This window comes from Priapulus caudatus, unplaced genomic scaffold, assembly GCF_000485595.1.
Source record: "Priapulus caudatus unplaced genomic scaffold, Priapulus_caudatus-5.0.1 Scaffold870, whole genome shotgun sequence".
In the NCBI taxonomy this organism is placed as follows: Eukaryota; Metazoa; Priapulida; class Priapulimorpha; order Priapulimorphida; family Priapulidae; genus Priapulus; species Priapulus caudatus.
In genome coordinates this window covers 1-15,045 of record NW_014577931.1, presented here as the reverse complement: position 1 = coordinate 15,045, position 15,045 = coordinate 1, and the positions used below count along the sequence as shown (strand labels likewise).

The following is a 15,045-nucleotide window of genomic DNA, read 5'->3' as shown; positions in this document are numbered from 1 at the left end:
TGGAAATTTTGGTGGCCCGACATCAAGTTTTGGTGGCCCCGGGCCACCGGGCCACCGCTAGTGTCGAGCCTTGGCTATGATTAATGTTTTGTTTTAATTTTTAGGCGTGCGTATGGGAAGCTGGGGCTTGCTCTTCCACTGTATCACAGCTGCAGCCTACTCAACCATACTGGAGAGAGTCATAGCGCAGTTTGGTATCCGTAACACCTATCTTTTTGGTAATAAGTTAATCATGTTAATTAACCATGCATTACATTCGATGATTACACAGGTGGATAGATGGACGAGGTTGTTGTTTACTGAATTTATGTGATGGAATGGGACGTGCTGTGTCCCATGGATGGATGGATAGATAGATTAATTGCATGGATGAATGGATGTATGGCCAGATAGATGGGATGGGCAATTGATAAAAATTGCAGGATTGTATGAATGTACTGCATTGATAGATGGGTGATTGCATTGATGGAGGGGTGAATACATGGGAAGAAAGTTATGTGGACTTGGATTGATGAACTAATATTGTTATTGCTTGCACATTATCATTAATAGACACTGAAATATCTCTTCCTGTTAGGAGTTGTTTTGCTGGGATTGCTTAGATTTGCTGTTATCGTTAAACTTGTCACTTGTTTCTTTGCACAGGTATAATTTCGTTTACGTTAGCCATGTTGTCGATGGTGTTCATTCGACACATCGTGCTACTCAACGTTGTCACGGCAATGACAGGCTTCGGTTTCGCAACGTTTACAGCACTGCCGTTGACACTAGTAACGGAGTACCATAAACACAAGCAGGTAGGCTATTCCATGCATGCAGAGATGTCTCTTGACTCGATGACTTGTTCATCACTCTTTGGGTCCACCTGCGCAATCTCTTCCTTTCTCGTATGGCTGCATGAATATATAAATTGTTTCCCGTATCCTGCCATTGCAAGCCTACCCCTCCCTCTTCCAACCTTATTCTCAGTGTCCTTTTTCTGTACCATTTATTCGCTACCTATCTCCCTTTCTTCTTCCTTGTAGTCCAACCATCTTTTTTCCACTATATATTTCTGCTTTTTCTTTTTGTCGTATATCGCCAAACCTTCCCGAACAGTATGCCAGGTACATCGCGCTTCACGTCATGAGGTTTTGCTGACGTATTTAATCTTGCAGACTCTTGCAGGTTTATTTCTGTGATATTGAATCTTGCAGGTGTATTTCTGTGATATTGAATCTTGCAGGTTTATTTCTGTGATATTGAATCTCGCAGGTTTATTTCTGTGATATTGAATCTCGCAGATTTATTTCTGTGATATTGAATCTTGAGGGTTTATTTCTGTGATATTGAATCTTGCAGGTATATCCAGGGCCATAGCCTGCGGGGGGGGGCAAGGGGGTGTGTCTGCATATCTGCGCCTAACAAATGTGGTACTACGCACGACTGAAATTTTACGTTTATAATCGTAGCAACAGACCTCGGATGAGCCCAGACGCTCTGCGGCTCTTGTTGATTATTAGATTGGTTAGTTTAGTTTTTAAGATCACGAACCTCTTATATATATAAAGGACCTTGTGGGCTGGAAGAGAATTGTGTTGCGAGCAGCTGTTACTCTCAGTCGTCTCTTGTTGTTGTGTTGTCACTCCTGGTAACTGAGCGTCTGCATCTGTCATAGGCGCAGCATGTCTGCCTCCGGCGCCGCGCCGCCTCTGAAGAGGGCGCCACCACTGCTCAACCTCATCCTGCTGAACGCGGTCGTGTGCGGGCTCGAGTTTTCGGCGAGCGCCATCTTCACTTACGTTCCTCCGATGCTACTCAAGATGGGCGCCAGCGACATGTTCATGACGGCCATCATGGGCCTCGGCCCCCTGGTGGGGCTGTTCGCCGTGCCACACATCGGACGGGCGAGCGACCGCTGCACGCTCGCGTTCGGACGCCGCCGCCCGTTCATCGTCGGCATCTCGGCGGGCGTGCTCGTGTCACTGCTGCTCATCCCCTACGCGGAGTCGATCGGGGTGCGGGTGGGAGGCGCGCACGCGCACGCCGTCGGACTGCTGCTGCTGTGCATCGGCGTCGTCGCGCTCGACTTCTGCTCGCAGGCGGCGTTCAACCCGTGTGAGGCGTTGCTGTCGGACATGTGCACGGGCACGGCGGCGCAGGACACTGCCTTCACGATCTACGCGTTCATGTTGAGCGCGGGCGGCTGCGTCGGCTACCTCGTCACCGCGCTCGACTGGCGAGGCAGCCAGCTGGGGGAGCTGCTGGGCACGCAGGAGCGATCAGCATTCGCTCTCCTCATCGCACTCTTTGCGCTGACCCTGCTCGCGACGCTCGCCGTCGCCGACGACCGCCCATACACCAGGCGGCGCCGCGGGCAGCGCACGGGAGTGGCGACGGAGAGCGAGGAGGATGCGACGCCGTCGCACGCAGGCGCGGAGTCCGGATACGAGACAAACAGCAACCAGGGTCGTGTGACGCCGGATGCGGAGCGCGATGCGGCGTCGCCGGCCGACCCCCTCCTCCCAGGTGGCGCCACTGCGACCCCGGCGCGGCGGCGCTCCTTCCACCGCATCAAGCTGTTCCGGCTTGACAGGATCCGCTCGCAGATGTGCCGCTCGATCGCGGGCCGCGTCATCGCCTCCGCCGCCAGCGCCCTCTATTCGCCCGTGAGCAACTTTGCGCGCACGCCGACGGTGCTTCGACGTCTCTTCTGCTCGCACGTGCTCACGTGGACCGCCATCATGTGCCACAACATGTTCTACACCGAGTTCGTCGGTCACATAGTCTACGCCGGCGACCCAAACATGGCGGCCGGCACGCCGGAGAGAGAGCTCTACGACCAAGGTGAGCGGCGCGCGCTCGTCTGATCATGTGACGTGACGGCCGAGAATGTTGCACGCGTGGTGATAACTGAGGTTGAGAATTTGCATAGCGAAACTCAGTACGCCATACCTGATCCAGTAGGTCCTCCAGGGGCGTGCGTGCTTGTGTTCATCTGTGTCACCGCTTGTTCTTGTATCGGGGTGTGCATTTGTGCCCGTGTGTACGTACCGTGCTTGTATGTATGTATGTATGTGCTTGCAAGTGTGTGTGTGTCCGTGCGTAAGTGCGTGCTTTTGCGTCCATGTGTACGCACGTGGATGCATGTATGTGTGTGTGCGTGTATATCTGTGTATTTGTGTGTGTGTGCGTGCGTGCGTGCGGGTGGGCGTGATAGCACCATAGCATGATCGATCGTATGCCTATTCCTACGTGTGGGTGATTAGGTTTAATTTCCCATGGTCCTATACGTAATCGACACCCTAGTAAGTTGCAGCTGCATCAATTGCAGAATAAATTTGGTTACTCGAATGAAGTATTCAACACCTACGATGTGATCTAACAGAATATCGAGGAAATGCTGTGGATGTTGTCCAGGGTGTTGTGTCTGTGTCAGTAGAATAACAAAGCCGGCTGTATAAACATGTAGCAGCAGCTCATGCAATAGTTAACACGTGTTAAATCGAACCATCTTGGAATTTTCAGTACTGGTACACCCGGATTTGGCTCTTATATAAACAACTAGCTGCGGGTACCCGCTGCGCTGGGTAAAATCGTGCTACTAATTCATACTACTAATAATGGGACACAATAGGAACATTGGGTAAAAATCGACAATAACATTGCACACAATATCAATATTTGGAAATCAGTTTAATAAGATAATAAGCATGGGGGAAAACTGTTACGTATGACATTTATATGACAGCAGAACCCAACTTAGAACCCCTGGAACATAAAAGTAATATGGTGCAAGTGAGAAAAAGTTATTATAACAGCATGTACGAATGGGTTGCAGTTTTCATTTGAAAACCTCTTGATAATCAATGGTTTGCGTGTTATTGTCTGGTGGAAATATGTAGAGATTGCTGGCGTCTCGAACTGTTGAGCTGACCACGTACAGCTATCCATTGTCAGATCGTAGGATGAATAAACGAAATTGGGTATATAGTATAGATAGAGACAGGCCAGCGAGTGGGGTCTGTGTCCATTGGATATTGTCTTGAAGCGTTTCAACTGTAAACACACGCCACCGCCATTGCGCGCACACTGACACATAAATATATCCTGGTTGTGCTCTGTTTTAGTACCGGTTTCGGTTTCACAATACCAGCAGCCGGATGAGATGAGGAAATCGATTTTTCTTTCTGTGGCAGCACTGACAGTCTGTACAGTCAGTGCTGATAATGTGTGAAGATTGACGAATTGAGGGGTTTTTCACGGATTTTTCGGTGAGTTTGACGGTTTGGCAGGTTTTTTTCAGCTACGAACACTCCCCGGGTATAACAGATGGCCGTGTGAAAATTGCATCCAGATCGCTTGGGCGGTTTGGCCGCCTATAGGAAAGATACATACATACATACATACATACATACATACATACATACGAACTCAAATATATATTAGACTAGCTGCGGGTACCCGCTGCGCTGGGTAAAATCTCGCCCACATGGTGACACGGCGACGTGGCGACGCGCCCACATGGCGACGCGTCTACATGGTGACACGGCGACGTGGCGATGCGCCCACATGGTGACACGGCGATGTGCTGACGCGCCCACATGGTGACACGGCAATGTGGCGACGCGCCCACATGGTGACACGGCAATGTGGCGACGCGCCCACATGGTGACACGGCGACGTGGCGATGCACCCACATGGCGACACGGTGACGTGCCCACATGGCGACACGGCGACGCACCCACATGGCGACACGGCGACGTACACTGCTACGCCAAATACTTTCAAAAGCATTTTATCCGGATGAAAAGAGGTTCCGGAGCATCAGTGTCCGGAAAATCGGTGTTGTACCTGTATAAGGTGTGTCATGAACTAGTTATTTTGTATTCCGTTGTTTGTGTGTATGTATTTAATTTTAATTATCCATTTTGCTATGCAAATGATATACATGATGTATTATCTTTGACTAGCAATTCAATTAGTTAGAAGTAGCACAGGGACCTGAGGCGAAAAAAAAAGAAGAAAAAAGTTATATATATAAAGAGAAGAGGGGATCTAACTTCCGCACGCTGGCGATCACAGTAACCTTTCATTTCAGCTCCAACCCCAGACAGAAATTCACACTTATTCTATCAACTTTTGCACCATATCACAGCCAGATGTATCCACTTCAACAATGCACAACAATTAATCCACCCCTGTACCTCGATTCCACATTAGAGCCGTTAAACTTGATGGCAAACCACTGTTTTTGACCATTGCGAAAAATTACTTGTCACAACTTATAACCCGAGTCGCGAATACAAATGGCTAGATCTCAGCAATCAGACAACCGAACACAAAGACCTTGATACCGTTTTAATTGTCCGGGATCAGGAAATCTGAAAATCCACACGCGGTTCCTTCTCTTCTGGAATAGTCACAACTATTGTCCAATTTATCAGACTTTCTTAACTTCCAACGTAAACAAAACCGCCATGATTAGAGAATTTAGAACTACCCCGCACTCAACATTGGCTCGTCGCTGATTAGTCGGAGTAACTCTGCTGTAACTGAAAAATCAATGAAAAATCAAGGTAAATGTTCTGAAGGTAAGGTAATCAAGGTAAAAGTTCAAAGATATTGAATCTTGCAGGTTTATTTCTGTGATATTGAATCTTGCAGGTGTATTTCTGTTAAATTGAATCTTGCAGGTTTATTTCTGTGATATTGAATCTTGCAGGTGTATTTCTGTGATATTGAATCTCGTAGGTTTATTTCTGTGATATTGAATCTCGCAGGTTTATTTCTGTGATACGCCCGCATCGCGAGCGAGCAACAAGAAGCAGCAGCAGCCACGAGGCGTCGGCTCCAACATGGCTGTGCTAGACTCCGCCTACTTCCTCGCACAGATCCTGCTGTCAGCATTCATGGGCTACGTCGTACACCTGACGGGGACAGCCTTGTCGTACGTTGTAAGCTCCTCTCTGATTGGATGCCTCGCCTGCTACAAGGCCACTCATGTTATCTTCAAGAAGAGCGACATGATTGGTTAGATTAGCTGGTGGGGGCTCACAGAGACGTGCGTGGGGAAGTGCTTGCGTGCGAAAAACAGTAAAGACTGGCTAGATGTGATAGCATTCAACATGATAGTTTTACATTAGTGTCATTTTATATAATTTATTGCGTCTTCTATGAGGTGAAATCATGGGCAACCTTATATATTTGTAGATATGGCAGTGATTTGGCTGGTACTGGTAGGGTCTATGTCCCCCAGGGTACTGCCAGAACGTACCCTGGTAACTATCTGATATGCCGGACCGTACCTTGCTTACTCCCCACCGTACCCTGACTGTCCCTGCTCCGTCCACTACTGATGTCGCAAAATTTGAAATATACATACAGACCGCCAATATTTATATCTTTATAAAGTTGGATTGGAGTATGAAACTGTGAAACATGCAATAAGAAATTTCAACCTATATACATAATACACTGATGCGCGCAATCCTTTTGCAAATATCACGTTGATCGGGAATGCGTTTTCCTTTCGCAATGTTTACGACATTTTCGCGCATTTTCGCCCGAGATTTTTGAAAGATGGTTCCAAGAAGATCTCCAAGTGTTGTGGGACAGGAAAATTTGTATGATTATCTTAATGGGTTGGAAACGTATAGACTCGCTGACACTTGTAGAATAATTACACGAATACTGAAACAAATATTTTGCGGGAACGGACCGGAAACAAGGAACGGGAGAATAAAGCGGCGCGTTTCCTGCTGACAAGCGGTATATGTATTACGACATCGGCTGAAAGTCAGGGTACGGTTTGGAGTAGGCAAGGTACGGTCCGGCATATTAGATAGTTACCAGGGTACGTTCCGGTATACCGGACCGTACCCAGGGTACGTTCCGGCAGTACCCTGGGGGACATAGACCCTATCAGCAGTGATTTGCCAGGCTGGGGGACTTCTTGTATCATGTCTATGTCTGTACTTACAGCTACCAGAAGACTGCCATTATTTTTAATACTTCCTCATTGTGGTTTTACAAATACGATGGCTATGGGCAAGCTATATATCATATTCTATTTTAAAACAGAAATTTGACCATTTGACTGTCTACCATGTCCGTAATACATAAAAATATATCAAGGTCCCACCAGGTGGTTCAACAAAGCTTGAGTAGCAGCTCTGGCCAAACTTAGAAATTTATAGAAATTGTAATATCTATGAATTTCTTGTTGGAAACCAATTTGGTTCATTGTATTATTATAGATGTCGAAAACAGGTTTAAAACCAGTGCAACGCTGTGATCTGCATTTTAGTTATTGACTACATATCTAGGTATACTTTTCAAGTATTGGGTTGATGATAAAGAGAGCGAATTACGGATTGGCGTGTGGAGGACTTAGTATTCTATTCAGTGTTTCCCCTGCATTGACACGAGCGAGGCGGCCGCCTCGCTCAAATCTCAGCCGCCACACAGAAATATATCCAAAAACACCGCCTCGCTAATAAAAATCACTGTTCTTCCATCAATAAACTACACTTTATTGACGCTGAGAGGGTCTAGATGTCCCCCAGGGTACTGCCGGAACGTACCCTGGGTACGATACCGGACCGTACCCTGGTACCAGAGCATATAAATCAACGTGATTTATATGCTCTGCTGGTGCTATCTAATATGCCGGACCGTACCTCGCCTACTCCACTAACGTGTCTAGGGAGTCGCCTACGCCTACGCCCTAACCCTAACCACATCAGATAGTTACCAGGGTATGTTCCGGTATACCGGACCGTACCCAGGGTACGTTCCGGCAGTATCCTGAGGGAAATAGACCCTATGAGCTTTATTGACAGCGTTCGAAATTAGTGCCGATCCGGAGGCCCGAGGCCACCAAGTTTTTGCTTCGGCCACCATCTCTACCAAACTTTTCCCCCCAATATAACGCTGAAATACTTACTGAAATACCACAGGCACTTGAAGCGTTTCAATAAAATATAATGCTAAATAAATACGAAATCTATTTAATACCAAATTCTTAATGTTTCTATACTCTCTTTCACCTATTATTGCTGACAGTTTCCTGTAAATTCCATCCAAATCCTATTTGCAACATACGCTTGCGGCTGCCATTCCTTACGCGGCTGCACTGTGCACACTTACACTTATATATATAGTATATACCTATACAGGGTGTACGTGCGTGTACGTGCGTGTACGTGCGTGTACGTGTAGGTGCGTGTACCTGCGTGTACGTGCGTGTACCTGCGTGTACGTGCGTGTATCCCCGTGTGTACATGCGTGTACCCGCGTGTACGTGCGTGTACCCCCTCTGTCGTTGCCTGCCTGAGCAGCATTGTTTACAAAATGCCTAGCTTAGCCTCGTTTTCGTATGATGACCCCAGGTCATGAATAATATTTAAGACTGGTCGATACCGGAACGTACCCTGGTACTAAATACTACTATCTAATATGCCGGACCGTACCTCGCCTACTCCACTAACGAGTCTAGGGAGTCGCCTACGCCTACTCCCTAACCCTAACTCTAACCCTAACCCTAACCATATCAGCTAGATAGTTACCAGGGTACGTTACGGTATAACCGGACGTAACCCAGGGTACGTTCCGCAGTACCCTGGGTACATAGACCCTATGAGCGTTACGCAGCTCCAAGAAATGGTATTGCTAGGGTTAGAATACCTATATTGACGTTAGTCGGGTTAGCCGTTACTAAGCTATGTGTCAACAAACACGCGCCTAAATGCAAGGTGTGTAACAAGGGAAACGGGGCTATTTTCGGTTGCGCGGCAATTTCAACTCTCACTGGCGCTCATTGGGTCAAATATCACTGCCGGAACGTACCCTGGTAACTATCTAGCTGATATGGTTAGGGTAGGGAGTAGGCGTAGGCGACTCCCTAGACTCGTAGTGAGAGTAGGCGAGGTAGCGGTCCGGCCATATTAGATAGTAGTATTTAGTACCAGGGTACGTTCCGGCAGTACCCTGGGGGACATAGACCCTATCAGCATCACTGGCAGATGACAGCTGTTAGAGTAGGAGGGTTGATGCTGAATGACACTGGCGTAGTGAATATCATGAAAATTCTGGTTGTATCATGTCTCTGACGCAGGGCCGGACTAAGCGTGTGGGGGGCCCGGGGCACGCAATTGTGTGGGGGCCCTATAGTCTGTATTTTTTCTGCCACTTTCATGCTTGCAAATTCAGAGAGTTATCTCATCGTGTTTCAACGAATATTTAAATGTCACTTTCGAATAGCGCAGAATACTGAGGTTTACCAGTCTCTGTTGCTCATGCGTGGTTCTCATGTGATTTTTAATCAACTTGAGTTTTAAAAATGACCTTTCACTGCTACATATCGAGGACCATCAATGAAAGATAGATTCTCGAGCAATTTGGTATTAGGGAAAGTGTCCTTCAGCTGAACAGCAAATTCAGTCAGAGAAACAGCATGGGAAACGCATCACTTCAACGTTACATGCTAAGAATTTGTGGATCACAATTACGACAGTTTTGTAAAATTTTAGGATACTCTAAATGGGGGGGCCCAAATGTGGGGGGCCCGGGGCACGTGCCCTGTTGCCCGCCCTTAATCGCTAGTGCTCTGACGTCCATCAGTGGACGTCAGCTGCTGCTCACTTACACGTGTACGCGGGCAATCAAAACGCTCTAAAAGTTCACATGTACGTTATTTGGAGAAATGAGCCATATAGGTGGCACATAGTGTTAGCCATCGAATAAAGTTGAAAATGAATGAAAGTTGCACTGTAGCTCACCACAAAAAAGGACACAAATGAGTGAGGGAAGAAGAAGTCAGTTTATTGAGCAACCATCCGACGTACATTATAGAAACGATTGCCATCTGTATATCCAATAATTTATAACCAAAATGAATCACAATTTGTGACGCGTAGATGGCGCTAATACCCGCTTTGTGGCGATGGCGTTTTCTAAAACTTTACTCTAAATATAGACGTTTTATCGGCAGGGTGGAGAGGAAATACCAATTTTTGCATTAAAGATATTGTCCAATGGGAAATCTTGTAAACGAACCAGACCGGTGCTGACACCACAAGATGTTGCTTGTGTCTATCATATAATTGCCTACTATATTGCCCAAACCTCCTACCTAAATTTGCATTAATTTTTTTTAAATATCAAAAGCCCTAGCCCTTATTCATTTCACATACCAAAAATGAGAAAATCCATTGAACCTGAACTGACTAATGCCAATTCCCATTTGTTTGCCAAAAAATTGTCGGTGGCATCGAAGTACGTCGGACTGGCGTGCCTCCAAAAATAGGACGTTAACATGGGAGCATAGCAGTAACAACTATACCTAATTTTCAAACATGTGGGCAAACGTCGTTCCTGAGTTATTCGTTGGACGTTAGCCGAAATGTTGACGGGACGGACGTACGACGGACGAGCGATCCATGCAATAGCTCAGCTTGACGATGTCAAGGTGAGCTAAAAATCAAGTAAAGGGGATTTTGCCTAAAACTTGATGAGGGATCCTTAACAATACGCTCCGCTTCCTGAACGTAGACGGGGATAATTCCAAAACATTAAGCCGAGGGCATGAACTCCCTCAAACGCCATGATTCGCCACACGAACATCTAATAACAGTCGACAGACAATCTAATAAATCGATTGCGGCAGCATGTACAGTGGCCCAGTGTTTTTATGACCTCATAACAATAAGTTCATATGTCGCAGGGGTTATCGTGGCGGGAGTGAGGACCGACCACAGGCACTTGGAGCGTTTCAATAAAATATTAATGCTAAATAAATACGAAATCTATTTTACTACCAAGTCTTAATGTTTCTCTACTCTCTTTCACCTATTATTGCCGACAATGTCCTGTAAAATGCCGTCAAATGCTCATCTGCACACACGCTGGCTGCCGCACGCTAGCTGCTGCACACTGACACATAAATATATAGTTATTTATATATATATATATATATTATTTATTTTTTTGCACAAAAACTATATTTTAATAAGTGCCTGTGGGCACGACCAGTGACATGCACCTGACACGCACGTAATGAAAGCTGTTAACTGAATTTTAGTCGTCACTTTTCTTTACGTTAGAAAGTGGGACTTATTTTTTTAGCTCATCTGACAAAGTCAGACGCGCAGCCTTGTAGAATCGCATGACCGTGCGTGCGTTGCGTTGCGTCGTCTGCCGTGCGTGCGGTGCGTTCCGTCCGTCAAACAGTTGGGCACAAATCTAAACGGCTCGGACGTACGGGATTCGAAGGTCGGGACGTAGGGGGGTAATCGAAACGAGGTTGGGAGTGTCGAAGTGGGGGTCAAAAGGTCAAAGGTCAAGAGGTGTAAAAAGAAGGGGGAAATATTTCCTCCTACTTGGTAAGGTATAGGTAGCGAGGAAATTCAGAATTGCGGCACAAATCTAAACGGCTCGACCTAGGGCTCGTTTGATATCGTGTTATAGCTTCATGGTAGGAAAAGCCGATCACTGTGCCCGAAATTGCGAAGTTCACAGGTTGAAAGGGCAGGGCGGGAAAGCGTCAGATATCAGACATCTTTCTGAGGACATGGGCTAAGCGGCACAGGAGAGTGAAATAACACTTTTTTGTGAAGTACAGTGTCTTGTAGGTTAAAATCATTTGCAGAAAGTTCGCGAATGTATGTGTTATTTGCGTCAATACTGAATGTACTTCCAACAGTCAATCGCTGTTAGTAGAAATGATTGTATAGATCTAGATCTAGTGTGAACAACATTGACACTGAATTGTTTTACTGTTCACCTCTCAATCGGGTTACTATTATTAATAACCTAGGACCTATTATCCTTGCTGGGATAATGATGTACGTCTAGATTAATGTCACAGAGACTAAGACAGTTGACGCTGTGACATGAGTCATCTTGTCACTAAATTAATATTGAAGTCTTCACATTAGGCATTAGCAATATCAGATCAGTGATATACAAATTATTCAAAGTTGAAAAGTGTCTAAAGTGATTCGTCCTTGGGATCAACTATACTTAAGGTTTTGATCTATAGGAAGTGCTAAAACCGCAGTATGGTGGTTTCTCGAGTTACACTATGCTAGCGTTCTGGCAGTTATAAGCACTATAATTAATATTTTCCTGATTTAAAAATTTTTTTTACTTCCTTGTGGGCCAAACATCATGTAAAGCTTGGGTTTACACTGCCAACTTTGAGTTGGCGACGTTGCCGAATTATACCAACATTCCCAATGCGCTATCAAGCCGATCTATGGAAGCTGTGCACGCGTTTTACACTGACGACTGCGGAAGTTGGCCACTCGACGCGAGCGGTCAGACTCGACCGCGAGCGTACATGTGGAGCGATTGGATATCTATAGGCCATTATTGCATGTATAAATTGCGCGCCAGGCATAGACCGTGTTGAGAGTTTGTGAGCTATTAAAAGGCTATTCTGACAATTCTGTCTATTTATGTTTGCAGGAAAATCAGAAATATATATGAGACCAAATTTATTCTTGTCATCAAAGACTCAGCCGCAGAGATGCCAGACACATATACGATGTACATTGTACACCATATACATCGCTGCACTCGCCGTTCAAGCGCGACTCCACATTTGGAGTGGTTGTAGGCGTGTGGTGCGGGGTTTGGTGCGCCGGGGTCTCGTATGATTCAGCGCGTGTGGTGAGCATACGGCGATGCATTGCGGAGCGCGTGTCTCAGTTTACGGTATATGAGATTTGGCTTCGGATTCAGTCAGGGGGGAGCAGTGTCGCTGGGCGAGTCGGACGTGGCGGGGCGCGTTGGACAGGAGGTGTGCGTAGACTCAGCGGAGGGAAAAAGCAGCTACTAGTCGAGCCAGAGGTACACGAGCGTCATGTGGGGACGGTGCGAGGCGTCGGGGAGTGGGGCGGGAGGTTAGGGGGGTGGAGGTTGAGCAAATATAATGGAGTCGCGCGAATTACCTGCGATTGATACATGATGATATGATTGGTGGGTCGTTAAGATTATGTAATCATTTGAATGTCAAAGCAGAGGTCAGCGTGAAGCGGCGTGTGTGTGCGGGAGCGGGGGGGTGTTGTGAGAGCATAGTGTGGCAGATGAGAAGGAGTGGTTTTTTGCGTGGTTTGTGTCGCTCATGCCCCACGGCTTTCAAGCACAACCAGTGAGTTCAAGTAAATGTGTGGAGAGCATGTCGCGGGGGATGAGTGACACATGGTGCGAGCGGGATTGCGAGTGAGGTGGGAAGCCCTCACGGCGCGGTAAAAAGAGTGCCCCCCCCCGCTGTTACATAGTCATGTCTCGACGAGGACCGGAGGTTCATAGAGCGATAGAATTGAGATGTGCGAGCATGGGTGAGTAGCGCGTGGCGAGGAGTCTACATGGCGTGAGCAGCTGGGCTAGGTGGCGTTCAGCGGGGCGGCCCAGGGGGGGGCGAGGTGGGCGAACGAGCGGTGGCGCGAGGCGGAGTGGGGGTGAGAGCGGAGCGAGCGGTGCGGACGGCGGGGCGCGCAGCGAGTGGGTGAGGGGAGCGGGGGGGGGGGGGGTGCGAGGCGGCGGGGCCCAGCGATGGTGTGAGCGAGCGGCGGGGGGTGTGCGACGGGCGCGGCGAGCGATGGGGGTGAGGCAGCGCGGCGAGCGTGGGCGACGGCGGGCGCGCAAGTGTGAGGGCACGGCGGTTGGCGACGCGCGCGGACGATGGTGAGGCAGGGGGCGACGTGGAGCCCCACATGGCGACGCGTCTGACATGGGTGTGAAACGTGGCGACGTGGCGATTGCCGCCCACATGGTGACACGCGCGATGTGCTGACGCGCCCACATGGTGACACTGGCAATGTTGGCGACGCGGCCCACATGGTGACACGGCCGACGCGTGTGGGCATGCACCCAACATGGCGACACGGTGACGTGCCACATGGCGACACGGCCCGACGCACCACATGGCGACACGGCGACGTACAGCTGCTACGCAAATTACTTTCAAAAGCCTGTTATCCGGTATGAAAGAGGTTTCCGGAGCATTCAGTGTCCGGAAAATCGGTGTTTGATACCTGTATAAGTGTGTCATGAACTAGTTATTTTTGTATTCCGTTGTTTGTGTGTATGTATTTTAATTTAATTATTCCATTTTGCTATGCAAAACTGATATACATGGATGTATTCATCTTTTGACTAAGGCCAATCATCAATTTAGTTAGAAGTAGTGCAGCTTGAAACTTTGAATTGTTGATTTTAATTGTTGCCTACATACATGTATATATATTTGCTCGCAATAAAAGATCTGCATTGTTGCCTATGTTTGAAATACCAAATAAGTAGAATAAGGAACTAAGTTGCTCGAACAGTTACAAGCCGTCTAAAATATTGAGAATGAATGGAATTATACACGAAATGACTTTTTCTTCGGCACGTTACAATGTATTGCTATTCAACTTAAGAAGCATAATTAAAATTGGTTTCTAGTTGAGGCCTGGGGGGGGAAGCTGACTGTGCCGAACCTTAGGCTATCATACCAGAGAGGTTTCCAGTGAACCACTGGACTGCAGCCCACCGCGGACATTACATCAAGTGGCGGATTTAGGGGGTGGAATGACCAAATATAATAGTCGGCGCAGATTAACATGCATGATATTGATGCATGGAGTTAAACTTATGTAATTGAATGGCAAGCAGAGGTTACAAACCCTTTTGCATGCTTTTTTTCACATTCAAGAAAGAGTTTTCCTGTTGCCTCATTCCCCACGGGTTGGTCACACAACATATTCAATAAATGACACATTTCGCATATGAACACGTATTTCACATCATAATGAACCCGACCTTAAAAAGTGCCTCCCCCCCCCCCCCCCTGTAGATAGTATTGTCACAGACAGTTCATAGACAGAAATGAAAGCACATAGGTGTACGCGACGCGCCTCACCATGGCGACACGGCGACGTCAGGCAATGCCGCCACATTTGGGGAACGGCGATGTGGCGACGCGCCACATGGCGGACACGGCGGATGTGCCACATGGCGACACGGCAGTTGGCTGGACGCCGGCCCACATGGGTGGACGGAGGGCGGGTGTGGGTG

The 15,045-nt window shown here is 47.5% G+C and overlaps 1 protein-coding gene across 1 annotated transcript in view; it reads left to right on the top strand.

Annotated features, from left to right (window-relative positions):
• Positions 1–6,292, top strand: part of LOC106814084 (solute carrier family 45 member 3-like) — a 7,431-nt gene extending 1,139 nt beyond the window's left edge. Inside the window, exons 3-4 of the mRNA XM_014818360.1 lie at positions 1,658–2,843; positions 5,763–6,292. Of these exons, the coding sequence (XP_014673846.1) occupies positions 1,658–2,843; positions 5,763–6,017 (1,441 nt within the window). The 3' untranslated portion in view covers positions 6,018–6,292. The remainder of the gene's footprint in view (positions 1–1,657; positions 2,844–5,762) is intronic.
• The last annotated feature ends 8,753 nt before the right edge of the window (positions 6,293–15,045 follow it).